The 12,972-nt window shown below is 39.3% G+C and overlaps 2 protein-coding genes across 3 annotated transcripts in view; one reads left to right on the forward strand and one right to left on the reverse strand.

Annotated features, from left to right (window-relative positions):
- The window catches only part of JARID2 (jumonji and AT-rich interaction domain containing 2), a 123,988-nt gene extending 121,702 nt beyond the window's left edge, over window positions 1-2,286 (forward strand). For both annotated transcript variants that reach the window (XM_026842421.1, XM_026842423.1), the window contains exon 17: window positions 1,449-2,286. In XM_026842421.1, coding sequence (XP_026698222.1) covers window positions 1,449-1,625 — 177 coding nt within the window. In that variant the 3' untranslated portion in view covers window positions 1,626-2,286. The remainder of the gene's footprint in view (window positions 1-1,448) is intronic.
- A 294-nt stretch (window positions 2,287-2,580) lies between these two features.
- DTNBP1 (dystrobrevin binding protein 1) overlaps window positions 2,581-12,972 on the reverse strand; it is a 71,360-nt gene continuing 60,968 nt past the window's right edge. The window contains exons 8-10 of the mRNA XM_026842424.1: window positions 11,030-11,185; window positions 9,071-9,214; window positions 2,581-4,835 (exon numbers count right to left, since the gene is read on the reverse strand). Coding sequence (XP_026698225.1) covers window positions 4,588-4,835; window positions 9,071-9,214; window positions 11,030-11,185 — 548 coding nt within the window. The 3' untranslated portion in view covers window positions 2,581-4,587. The remainder of the gene's footprint in view (window positions 4,836-9,070; window positions 9,215-11,029; window positions 11,186-12,972) is intronic.

Raw genomic sequence — 12,972 nt, forward strand, 5'->3', positions numbered from 1 at the left:
ATTAGCCCAAACTGGGTAGTGAAGCAGTGGGAGAAATTACCAAACCAGCTCTTAGAGATCAGTGTTGGGACAAGTAGCTTTTTGAGACAGGCTTCTCAGCAGTTTCTGATGCATGCACATAGAGGTACGGGGAAAAACCCAAAGGGGTCAAGTAGGTCTGAGGAAGATCGTGCACTTGCGGCTTTGTTCATTTTTAATTGTTCTGAAGAAGCACAACCTATGAAGCCCAGCCAGCAATGAGCCTTTGTAAAGTGATAAATACTGTAAAGTTTCAGGAAGTTATTCAGAAATTTTAATGCATTTCTCTTATTCCTGAGATTACTCGGTTCTATGTTTGCACAGATTCTACTGAATTCTATAGAGGTTTTCAAAGCCACTCTTCCCAGCAGAATCACATACCGTAATTACTTCGCTAGGTTTTATAATGACAAAGAGATATTTTAGGCTGCGCTGGGAAAGGCAAGTAAACTTCTTCTCCAGCACTGGATGATGATGATGATTTTTATCAAATGTAAAAAAACTGTCACAAAACTTCTACACTTCTGAAAGATACTAACTGCATGCCTGGTTATTATTACAGCGTTTTTTTGGAGGGCTGTGACTGGGGACAGAGATAAACTGCATGTCAAATGCTACTTGTTATACCTATTTACTTGTTATGTAGACTTAATTAAGAAGCTCTTCCAACTTTGCACAAAAATAACTTCTCAACATTCTCACTAGGATGAGACAGCCAGTTGAGAAAAATCTCCCCCCCCCCAACTTCAGCAAATCCGTGCATGCAGTGGAATTAGGAGTGGCAGTATAGCCAAGACACTTTGATGTGCAGTTCAAGGACTCCTGTTTCTTACTGGTCACAGTGCCACGGACCTGTAGCCCTTTTTCTGCATTCTATATGTGCTGGCTTAGAGCACCTGGACACCCAGAGATCCTAAAAAGCATTAAACAGAAGTAGCATCCTGTAACCAATGACAACAATGTCACAAGGAAAAAGTGGGATCTTTTTGTTTAAAATTTAAAGAACTATTTTGTAAATAGTAAATTATAAGCAGTGTTACTGTGGATTTAATTTTATGCCATTTATAACTTTGTTCAGCAGTGGGTTTTAAATTGTATCTGAAGAACATTTCTGACCCTAGGGAAGTAACTTTGCAGCCCAGCTGCTCTATTCTTGCTTAGTGGTCAGAGCTCAGACATTTCTAGTTCTGCTGTCTTTTCGTTTGGAGGGGAGGAAGCTTCAGTGAGGGCACTACTACACAGTACTTTTTATACAACTCCTGGATGGGAATAAGTAGTATATGAACCAATTTTCTGCACGTTTTCCAAATAATATAGATTTTAACTCAACAAAGGGAAAACAAAGGCAGCACTACCTCTCCGTCCATCAGAAGTGTCTGGAGAAAGAGCAGGTACTAATTTTTGTTTTGTTTTTTCCACTTCTTGAACAGGAACAAATAATCAGTCTAGTCAATCAAATCTGTGGAAAAGTATCTGGTAAAAATGGCAGCATTGAGAACTGTATCAGCAAGCCTACACCAAAAAGAGGACCTCGTAAGAGAGCAACAGTAGACGTGCCATCATCTAGGCTTTCATCCTCCAGTTCATCCAAAAGTGCTTCAAGTTAATCCTGAAGATGCCAACACTCTCATTTTGTCAATTTATATATATTTTTTGTAATTATTATACCATAGTTTGGAGTACTTGCTGTAGAATACAAGCTGTCTTTGCACTAGCTCTAAAGAAGATTTTCTTCTGGTTTTAGAGAACTAATTTTGTTTTAGCATTAAACTGTTGAATTTTTTTTTGTACTTAGAATAGATAGATACAGCAGTCTGATTTTTTTAAACTGCCGTATGTTCACTGTTTTAAAACCGGCAAGGGGCTGATAAAATATTAATTTGTATTGTCCCTATGGCTGAAAAAATAAAAAGCCTTTTTGGTAACTATAAAAAAAGGCTTTTAACCCATTTTTTGAATAGGTTAAAGTTTGATGTGTTTTATAATTTGTTCTCCAGTCATGTGAGCAGATTTTTCTAGAGAGAAAAGGGATAGGAGACAAAAACTTGAAAGAAATTGCTTTACTTCGGATGTCTTTTATTCTGTCACGGCAAGATGAGTTTTGTAATTTTTTAAATTGGAGAATACACACTTTCTTTGGGAGGTTATGGCAGCTGAAGATGGACTTTGTTTCCTAACTGTAGGCAAAAGGAGGAGATTTGGAGTATGTTCTCTTTTACCAGCACATCACTATGCATCTGTTTTGAGGGGGAAAAATAAAAATTAAAAAAAAAAAAAAAAAGAAAGAAAAAAGTGATTGAAGCCATAAGTGCTTCTTTTGTCATAGACGTGCAATCTTTCTAACATTCCATTTCCATTCCACTGCTGTTTTTCACACCTTTACACAGTCAAGCATTAATTTTTGTTTTGAATTTGTTTCATTATATGATCACATTTAGAGCCACTAGCAGGTCTGCATATTTCTTTTGAATGTGAAAATGCATTTGCTTTCATCTTGTCTATTTTTTCTCTTCATGTTGTAACAAAAAAAAAAAAATCACACCTTTTGTACATATGCCTGTAAATTTTTTTAAATACTTGAGCCTTTTCTTGGGGTGGGGGGAGGGATGGCGAAGAGACAAGATGAAGAAAAGCCTTACGTTTCACTTTCTTCATCGGTTGGATTGGATGCTTACAGGGTTTTTCTTGTAACATTTATAAGTGCTGCTTACATCACTGAACAACAACAAAAAATAATAATGGAGTAGCTGTTGCCCTTTTCTGGTTGTGTGTACAGTATGTGTGGAATAAAAAAGGGAAAATGTTTTCACAAACTGTTTTGTTTCGTAATTGAATTCAACAATACCGTAGCTACCCATATTGCACTGAGCTTGCCAGTGGTGACTGTCAGGAAAGTCCTATAATACAATTTGTTGGTTGTTGTTGCAGAAGACTGAACTGTTTTGGAATATTTAACAATAACATAAACAGAGTCAAGTGTTTTCAAATGTGGTTGTCTGGTTTTTATGGCCTTGCTGTGTACTTTTCCCTCTTGACAGTAAACTTCTGACTATGGCTTACAGTTTGACATTTAATTTATTAGCGCTGCTCTGCTCTCTTTCCTTGTAAGGAAAGACTTCATGTTGTTTATTGCCAGTTTTTTGTTTACTTTCCAGGTTTGTACTACGAGGTTTAATAAAAAAACAAAACTTTTTTTGACATTTTGTCTGTCTTCTGGAAAGTGAGTAAAGTAAGCTCCTTTGAGAAAAATTTCTTTCAACAGGTGCCTTGTTAAATAGTAAATATCTAATTGTAGGTAGTGAGCTTCTAGGTTTCATGTCCCAGAGAGGGGTCAGGAAACATACTGTCAAGGATTCGCTCTATCATCTCCTGTTACCTAAGGAAAGTGGCTGCTTCCCAGCTGGCGAGCAGCAGGATGTGCCTCACTGCCAACCGTTGGCTTTGTCAGGGCAGGTCTTTGGAAGGGATCTACATCACAACTCATCCTTTTACTTACGCTGTCTCCGATTACATTCCTTCCCTCCGAGCATGAAGAGCAGGAGCCAGGAGCCTTCTCAAAGGAGAGGAGAGCCCTGCAAATAGAGTGTGAGACTTGACAAGAAACAGGTATTAGACATGTTCAGACCTTAATTTTAGAGAAAAAAACAGCTGCAGAAAAATATGGCAGTAAGATGATGATGATGATGACGACTAAGTCTTAAGGTTTATAAAATGTACACACTTAATTTATAATTCATTCAGGTTTATTTCCTTTAAATTGCTGGCTTGCATCAGTGTAGTCAAAACAGATGTTACCATGGAAAAGTAAATTACACTGGTGCTCAGGATAAATGACCTTTTTTTTTTTCCCCCTCTGATTTCTGAATTAGTCTCTTCTGTTCACTGTCATGGATAAACTATTTGGGTAATCAAGTAAAAGACATGGTTGGGATAGAAATACTTTATTTTATCTTGAAAGAGGAGTACGTTTATACAATGCTAAGATATCTGCTCCACGAGGAGTGTAACATTTCAATATGCATCTCCTCCTTTTTTTTTTTTTCCTTAACACCTATGATAACTAAGTTGGTCCTGAAGAGGAAGTGTGAGAGAGTAGACACTGCTGCATTAGTAGACAAAGGCAGTAGGCAGACAGTAGGTAGTAAAGAGTAGAAAACTTTTCATTTTGGTTTGGATCCTAAATCTTCAGTTGCAGCAGCTGAAAACATGCAAGGAACAATTTGGGTTCAGTATTACACATCAAGTCTAAGTATTTCCCATCAGCCATTTAAAGGTTAGTGGTCAAAGTAACTTGTATTTTTCCCCTTTAATTCTCTTATACATAGTATATACAACAGTTCTACTGCTCCCCTGAGCCCCAAGACTACTGTTAAAGTGTGTGTGCTTTAGGCAATTTTTTTTTTTTTAAAAAATCAACCTCCACATGACTGGCAATTTTGTAAAAAGGCGGTATTACTAAGTAAAAAGATCTGGCTGTTATGCTTGGTTAGCAAACTGTTACACAGGCAAGCTCTTCATTCACTTGTTCATTCATTCAGAAGTCATTCTTAAAGGATATGGTTTTAAGATTCAAATAGTTTGAGAGTCACTTTCATCACTAACATCTGAAGCACCCTTTCTTTCAGTTACAGCAGCAAGAGCAGTGTCCACTTGAACTTCCTCTTCATCAGACTGAATAACTGGAGACTCTCCTTCACTTGCATCTTGGCTGGCAGATTCGGTACAGGTTGATGACAGTGAAGACAGTTTCTGTCGTAATTCTGACTGGCTCGGAACCTGAAGACTTATCTCATTCACGTAGGTGTTGGAGTCGGGCCCTTATAGTTGGGAAAAGAACAACAAAAATCAAGCTGCAGCTCAGCAAGTGAATTGAAAAGTCAGTGTATTAACTAACCGACCTTAACACTGGTTAATGAGTTGCATTCAGGCTGATTTGCTTCTTTTGCAAAGCAACATTAAAAAAACCCCTCCCAAAACTCAAAGCGGCCTTTCGGCTTTCCTGAAGTTGATTTCAAATAACAGGCCACAGGCTGGTTTTAATCTGTTTCTGATGGTGTGTATGTCTCACTCATTCTAGAATTGCTAATGCTTGACATCAAGTAAGCCAAGATGGCAGGAATATTCAGTCCTGACTGTTCAGAGACATTACTGATGTCCAGTTCACCTGTTACCCAAGACAACTTAATCCTCCTAACTCTGACTTCTATCAAGCCCCTTCAGACTTCAGCACGTGCTGAGAATTGTCACCAATAGGAAAATCCTTGAGACAGACTGTCCCACAGAGCGACACATATAAAGCTGGGTAAAATTTTAAAAAAAGTAGCTAGGAGACAGGCAATAATAGTAATCTCCAGTTTTGACTAAAAAATCAAGATGCAGAAGCAAAACAAATTCTTGCCCACAGTATGAAAGCATTCCTTTGGTGAAGCTATATCATAGTTCAAGTACACAGGAATGGGATTTTAAGATCATGCTTCTTCCATACAGTGTGCAAAAAAACCTTACAAACAAGTTCAGTGTAATGGTGTTTGCTTGCAGTTTGCAAGTTCAGATTTCAAAATTATCTTAGATCCTCTTCTCTGGACACTTCCTGACAGTAAATAACAAGTTAAAATAGGGGAACATGTGGACAGGCTGGAGCCATGGGCTGAGGCCAACTGGAGGAGTTTCCATAAGGGCAAATGCCGGGGGCTGCCCTTGGGCCACAACAACCCCCAGCAGCGCTACAGGCTTGGGGAGGAGTGGCTGGAGAGCTGCCAGTCAGAGAGGGACCTGGGGGGGTTGATTGACAGCTGGCTGAACAGGAGCCAGCAGTGTGCCCAGGGGGCCAAGAAGGCCAATGGCATCCTGGCTTGTGTCAGCAATAGCGTGGCCAGCAGGGACAGGGAAGGGATCTGACCCCTGCACTCGGCACTGGTGAGGCCGCACCTCGATTCCTGTGTTCAGTTTTGGGCCCCTCACTACAAAAAGGACATTGAATGACTCGAGCGTGTCCAGAGAAGGGCAACGGAGCTGGTGCAGGGTCTGGAGCACAGGTCGTAAGGGGAGCGGCTGAGGGAACTGGGGGTGTTTAGTCTGGAGAAGAGGAGGCTGAGGGGAGACCTCATCGCCCTCTACAGCTACCTGAAAGGAGGCTGCAGAGAGCTGGGGATGAGTCTCTTTAGCCAAGTAACAAGCGATAGGACAAGAGGGAATGGCCTCAAGTTGTGCCAGCGAAGGTTTAGACTGGATATTGGGAAGCATTTCTTTCCAGAAGGGGTTGTTAGGTGCTGGAATGGGCTGCCCAGGGAGGTGGTGGAGTCCCCATCCCTGGAGGTGTTCAAGAGTCATGTTGACATAGCGCTGAGGGATGTGGTGTAGTTGGGAACTGTCAGTGTTAGGTTAATGGTTGGACTGGATGATCTTCAAGGTCTTTTCCAACCTCTATGATTCTGTGAATGCTCTATGTGATCTGCCAAATCCCATTCTTCCTTCTCTACCTAACAAGTGTTCCTCCATAGTCAGGGCATCCAGCTTCAGCACTGAGTAACATTAGAGGGAGAATACTTTAAAATCCTGTGGGATTTTATAAAAAAAATGTTTCAGGAGGGTTGGATGGAAACGAGCTGATCACTACACCTTACCTCTGCTAAGACAGTTTGCAGAGCCATTCACACTACCGGTCCCCATAGTCTTACCATGTATCCGAGTTAAAATTTACAAGGAGGAGTCATAACATCATCCAGAGGCAACAGAATCTTGTACTAAACCGTTGCTGTGGCACATTTCTTGCCCTAACTAGTTGCAATCTTAAATTCTGGACCTAAACTTGGACAGCAAGTAGTCCTGTATGTGACATTGTTTTAGCTTCCCTGGGACCCAGGAAGTCCAAGGCAGAACATGACCTCAGCAGGTCTCCAGTTTAAACACAAGTGGATAAAGATGTGCTACAACATTCACAACTCTGACAGCTGATCAGCCTGCCTGGACTGAAACCACCCTGCCACTCCAAGGCACTGTGCCAGTCCAGGGTGACTACCAGGTCTACCAAGTCCCTTCTTTGTGTAGTACATGGATTTATACTGAACATGTTTAAAGACACCTATCTTTATGTTGTGCACACCAGCATGCATTAGATTGATTTACACAATGCACACAGAGTAAGAGTCTCCTGGAATGGCAGAGCAAGTAAATGTTTCCATTCCACTTACTGTCATGAAATGTTGCAAAACCGATGCACATAAGCTGGCAAGGCTTATAGCAAGACAAATTTAAAATGTTTTAATATCTTGAGCTGATTTTGATTTTCACCAGTTACTAAAATAACTTACCTGCATTCTGTCGTGTTCAGGAAAATTGTGAAACAAGTCTTGCCCTGACCAACCTAGTCCTCCAGTGACAGCAAAAGGAAGAGTTACCTTTGAGCCATCTCATTTCTCTGAAAAACGAAGACTATTGCATATTTGGCTTGATCTGAGGGTGCCAAGTCCTTAGACCAAGCATAAAAATCCCTTCTAATTCAGGAGGGAAAGAATCACCTGGAACCACACAGCAAGGTTCACAGGAGTGTTACACTGCAGTAGTTGTAACTGTGGAGGAGTAAGTCTTGCTGCAAGCCTATCTAACCTCTGCATTAAGGTTACAGTGCTAGAACACTAAGCACTGATACCTTGTATTACAGTGTATGTGCATATATATAATAAATATATATACGCCATCTATACATACACACTGTAATACGTTCCAGCACAAAATAAATGATGTATTTTTTTCAAAGGCTAATAAGTTTTACACCTATTTAGGAAAAAACAACCACACCTAGTAGATTTTACACTTCCTTAGATAGTCCAGTTACACTGTTTGTTGTTAAGACACGAGCTTCTTGGTCCAACATCTGCCAAAGACCCAGCAAGGGAAAAATATTTTCTGTAACTACTTGCATGCTCAAAGAATGATCAACTGTAATAATGCATTGATTGGCTGCCTATCCAAAACCAGCCACCTGAATTTAGTTTTTGCAATAAAACATAAAAATCTTTAGTAGTCAAGTGTGCCTTAACTACTTAATGTAAGCTTTTCATGCTCACAGCAGGTAATAATCACCTTTACACAGGGAGGAAGAAAATTACCCTAGGATATTATTAACATTTTTCTTTAAATCCTATCCTATATTTTGGGATATGTAAAGTATACTGTTTCTTTACTGTAAGTACTTGTATAAAGAATATTTCATCCTGTATTTTCAAAGGAAATCAGAAGTACATTTAAAGGAGCTTCATCTCCCCCAAGAAAACTCATTTTGGCTCTTCTGGGAAAAAGCTGCTTTAGTACTGAAGTTTTTAGTTAAGAAAACATACTTCCCTGGTGGATAAAGTATCCAGTAGTACTAATTCCCTGCTTTACACAGATCCTTCATCATGCTGCAATGTGGCAAAGCACAAATATGCTTTTGTTCATCAGAACACGTAAACAAAACTTTGGATTAAGACTAATTGAATCCAATTTCACATTACTATAAGAAAGAAGGCTACATGAAAGAGCTGCAGTGTCAGAATCACTATTCAGAAGCTTCCAGAACACTGTCACGTTTTACGTATATGAACTGCTGGGTTGACCATATCTCTGAATCTTTCACTGAAGATCTTACAACTGGTCCAAATTTACTTCAAAATGCCAAAAGTCTGGACAAATTCTAAGAAGACAGTTTAAAAAAAAACCCCAACCTAACTACAGCAAACTTTCTGTTGATGTTTGTTAAAACATCCCCTATTAACTTTATATAGAGAAAAATGCACCTTAAAAGCAGTATGTAACACATCACCTATCCATCCATGACAATTAGAACATGAAACTGTAGTAACTAGATGAAAAAAGACAGTCCAGAAATACCAAGTAGTTTTGCAGCAAGCTCTTTCGTACCGCAACTAAATGCTAATGTTTTAAAAACCACTAATGAAAAATAATCTACTTGAAATGTAATGTTTTATGAGATAACATCATCGATTACAAATTGGAGCGATTCTGGTGATTTATCACTTTCTATCTAAGCACTCTGATGTTACTAGTATCATACCCAGCATGGGAGAAAGCATATTATTGTCTTCGCCTCCTGAGTTTAAAAAGACATCAAGTGCTTCTTGGTCAGACATGTCCATTAGGTCCATCTGTTCCAGCATGTCCACATTCACCTCCATGGAGGACATACTTCCAATCGGTTCTGTAGTAAAAATAGTGCAGTGAGCAAACTGACAGTCAGCTATGTGATGTTATTACCTACAAAGCCTTCAATAGCTGCTATAGTTGTATGCATTAGTAATAATTAAAGTAGTATGGAAGGAGCACACCCACAGGAGCTGTTCAGCGGCAATCTCAGCCCAAATCCAAGAGTACTCTGTGCAACCTCTGTCATGAAACTAATGTCAATTACTGGTTTTGTAAACCAAAACATTTTTAGCAACAATATTTACAGCAATAACACTGTGAGAAATGCTAGGGTGGGTCTCAGGGGCAAAGATTGAAACTTTCCATTTTGCAACACTCCTTTCCGATTTTCTCAGCTAGAAGTCTTTTTAGATAAAAACAAGCACAGTTAAGCAAACAATCATGAAATGTCACTATACAAGGGACATGAAAATTCACAAGTAAAGATTAATGTTGACAGAGAGCAGCCACTCTTCTTCCTCATTCAGTTAGTCTAACAAATGATAGCAGGAGGGAAAAACGAGGCTGATGCCCAATATCTTCTCAGCATGGGGATTTTACATTATTAATTACTCAAGCAAATTACTTATTATTGTCAATGTAATACTGACAATTCACAAGGGAATGAAATACTTAGATGAATACTTGAATGAGCATCTTATTCCTTGAACAATAAAACATACAAACACAGAACAAGTGCAAGGGTACTCAGATTTCAAGTCCAGCTGCTGCATGTACAACATCAAATACTACAATGAACAGTTTAATGGTTTATCTGAATTTAATAATTACAATATTAAAACCCTTCATATGAGATGAAATCCTAAAATTTGATTGGATTTTTTTCCAAATATACTATAGCTCTAGTTTTACATGTACTGCAGGACCATATCTTTAATTAAAACAGTATCTTTGCTATACATGGGTTGTGCATTATACTGCAGTGCTGAAGTTCACCGGGTTAGGTACCCTATCCCTCTAACAGAGCTGTGTGTCCAGCACTAGCCAGCGACAACGCCCACTTTTTGCCCAAGTGGGCTATTTATATATAGAAAGCAGGCGACCCAAACTCAATTCCTTCCTAGACCAAAGGACTTTAGACTTACACATCCCACTTCTCAGAAGAATGTCCTCACAACCAATCTAGAATGTCTTGCAGATGGGTGTGTATAGCACTCATGCAGAGAAAAGGAAATCTTGAGTTTTATTCTCTGTTCTGCTGTTACAAACGATAGCAGAACCAGTCTTGGAGTAGGGACAGAATCTCTACATTTTTTTCCTGCCACACAAGTGATGTAATCTCCCGCTTGCTTTCTTTCTAGTCCTACAATCCCTGCATTTTGGCTCAACAGATGGATACCTCCCACACAGAACTATCTGTAGTCTATGGCATTCTTGTGCTTTAACTAGTCAGGAGATGCCAGACTTGAGTCATCTCATAATGAGGAGAGAGCTTAATCTGATCTCCCATGTCCTAATCACATACTTTGCATGTTACACAGACAATGGAAATAGCTACTACCTGGGAACCGTTTTGAAATACAACACTGAGCTGGATGCACTCTTCAGCTGCAGAGAAAAGTGCTGTTCCACATTCACATTTCCTCAGACAAAGAACAGAGAACATGACGGATTTTCTAAGGTGTCTGGTTGCCCTGGAACCCCAAGTTTTTTTGAAGAGCTTATCTGAAGTTTCAATTCCACTGAGGAAGAATTTAGACACTGCAATGCTTCATCTGTAAGCATTAAAACTGCTGCTTACTCTGACCCCTCAACAATATTCTCCACGTTGTGAGTTTTTGGATTACACAGAAGGTATTTTAAAACTTGCCTCTCCTCTCTGCTATCTGCAAGTATCCTGTAGAAAGGTATTGCTCCATGTCCTGCTGGAAGGCTTCTTCAAAGAACTTCTGACGCTCCTTTAGCTTCATCTGCTGGGTATGCTCCATATCCAAAACCTTCTGTGCATGTTCAGCATCTAGCTCAGCTAAGCGCAAAACAAACAAACAAATAAAACATTGCTTGTATATCCCCCTGACTAAGAGTTTAAAAGCTTCTGAAGCAGTGCAATACCGACAGACTGTTAACAAAGGCTGTTATAAAAGAAGGCTTCTGCGCTTTGCAACTGTATTTTAAATCCGACAGAGTAAGAATACTACATTAGGCAGCACAACCTTCACATTAAAATGATGTCATAAATATTTATCTTGGGGAAAGATGCAGTTTTCTTAAACATGTGAAAGCACTGTCCATCAGTAACCAGGATTTCAGACTCCTGTTCAAAAAAAGCTACCCAATAATGATGCTTCTGCTACTATATGTACCCTATACACCCCAAAGTGATACTTTTAATGTGAATGTTACAACACATTTCCACCATTATCCAAGTAGAAATATATATATGTACCTACGCTTATATGTACATACATATAAATACACATACATATATATGTGCATGTGTACACATGCATGTGAGATTCTGGTTTTGTCAGCCTTCAGACAGACTGAAACAATACTTTGAATAATATCCTACATGTGGTGCATGTATGTATCCACAGAAGCTGTGCTGGCAGCCTGAGCCGACAGGAGACAGATAAACAGCACTGTTTTCAACGACAACGCCACACAGTCATTCAGTACACAGGCTCTTCTCTGTATACAGCAGCAAAGAATGTGCCAGAAGATGATGATGATGATACTGACACCAAAAAAACACAGCCAACTGCCATAAATTACTAATACGACACTAAGCAGAAAGGGTCAGCTTGCATAGCTTGTACGGACATGCAGTGACAACCGAATTTGCTTATATGTATCTATGCTGGGTCTCCAGCAGCTCCTCCTTCCTCCCACAGCAAAAGCAGTATTAGATGGAATATCATTAGAACTCCTTCCCTCCTTTCCTCCCTACAGGAGTTGCTGACTGGCCAGAGGATGTACAAATAAAAGAACTGTGCTGTTTAGTGAAGAATAACATCTTCTAGAAAAAAAGATGTGGTAGCTATTGAAGTACTAACAGTAGCCCGACCACTATTAGAATACGCCTTGAAAAAACTGGAACCCTTCCTTCTCAAGAGTTTCCTGTTCATTTTTCTAAACCAGTCTTACAAGTTCTTTGCTTACAATAAAAAAAAAAAAAGAATTTGCTAGCTGAGCTGCTGACGGAAAGGATGGGGCTGGCAAGAACTGCTGGTGTGGGCTCTTCTACCCATTAGGGGAAGCTCCAACAAATACTGTTGGGTAAAAAATGACCAAGCTTTCACACACCAGACAGACACAGCTAGAATATATAGCATCCATTTGGATAAATGCTGAAAGAGTGTAAGGTTTTTTAGGACAAGCATCATGTTGGTCTTCCAGGGAAAATGTTTTATTAATATTTTAAAATAAAGAAATGCCTTAGAAGTATTTACCATTACAGAGATTATTATCCAAATGCAGCACATGTTTTATTAAACCAGGCAAAACCATCAGAGAGCAGTAATTCACTCTGTTGCCTGCGTCAAGGTCACAGATCATATACAGAAGCAACTGAGCTGTGATAGTTGCCAAAAGGAGCCATAAAACTGGACTGACACACCAAATATCCATTAAAATATCAGTAAATAAGCTGAAATATTTTTTTTTTCTTAAAGCAGATTTCAGAACTAAAATGTCAGTGTATAATAAGGAAAGCATTTTCCTTTAAGTCAACACATCTTTATTATCAATTACACTGTGGTATATGATGACTATGTTTCTTGGAGTGACTCCTTTACTCTAGTCCTGAATGAC

The sequence above is a fragment of the Athene cunicularia genome (genome assembly GCF_003259725.1).
Source record: "Athene cunicularia isolate RWA chromosome 2 unlocalized genomic scaffold, athCun1 chr2_part1, whole genome shotgun sequence".
In the NCBI taxonomy this organism is placed as follows: domain Eukaryota; kingdom Metazoa; phylum Chordata; class Aves; order Strigiformes; family Strigidae; genus Athene; species Athene cunicularia.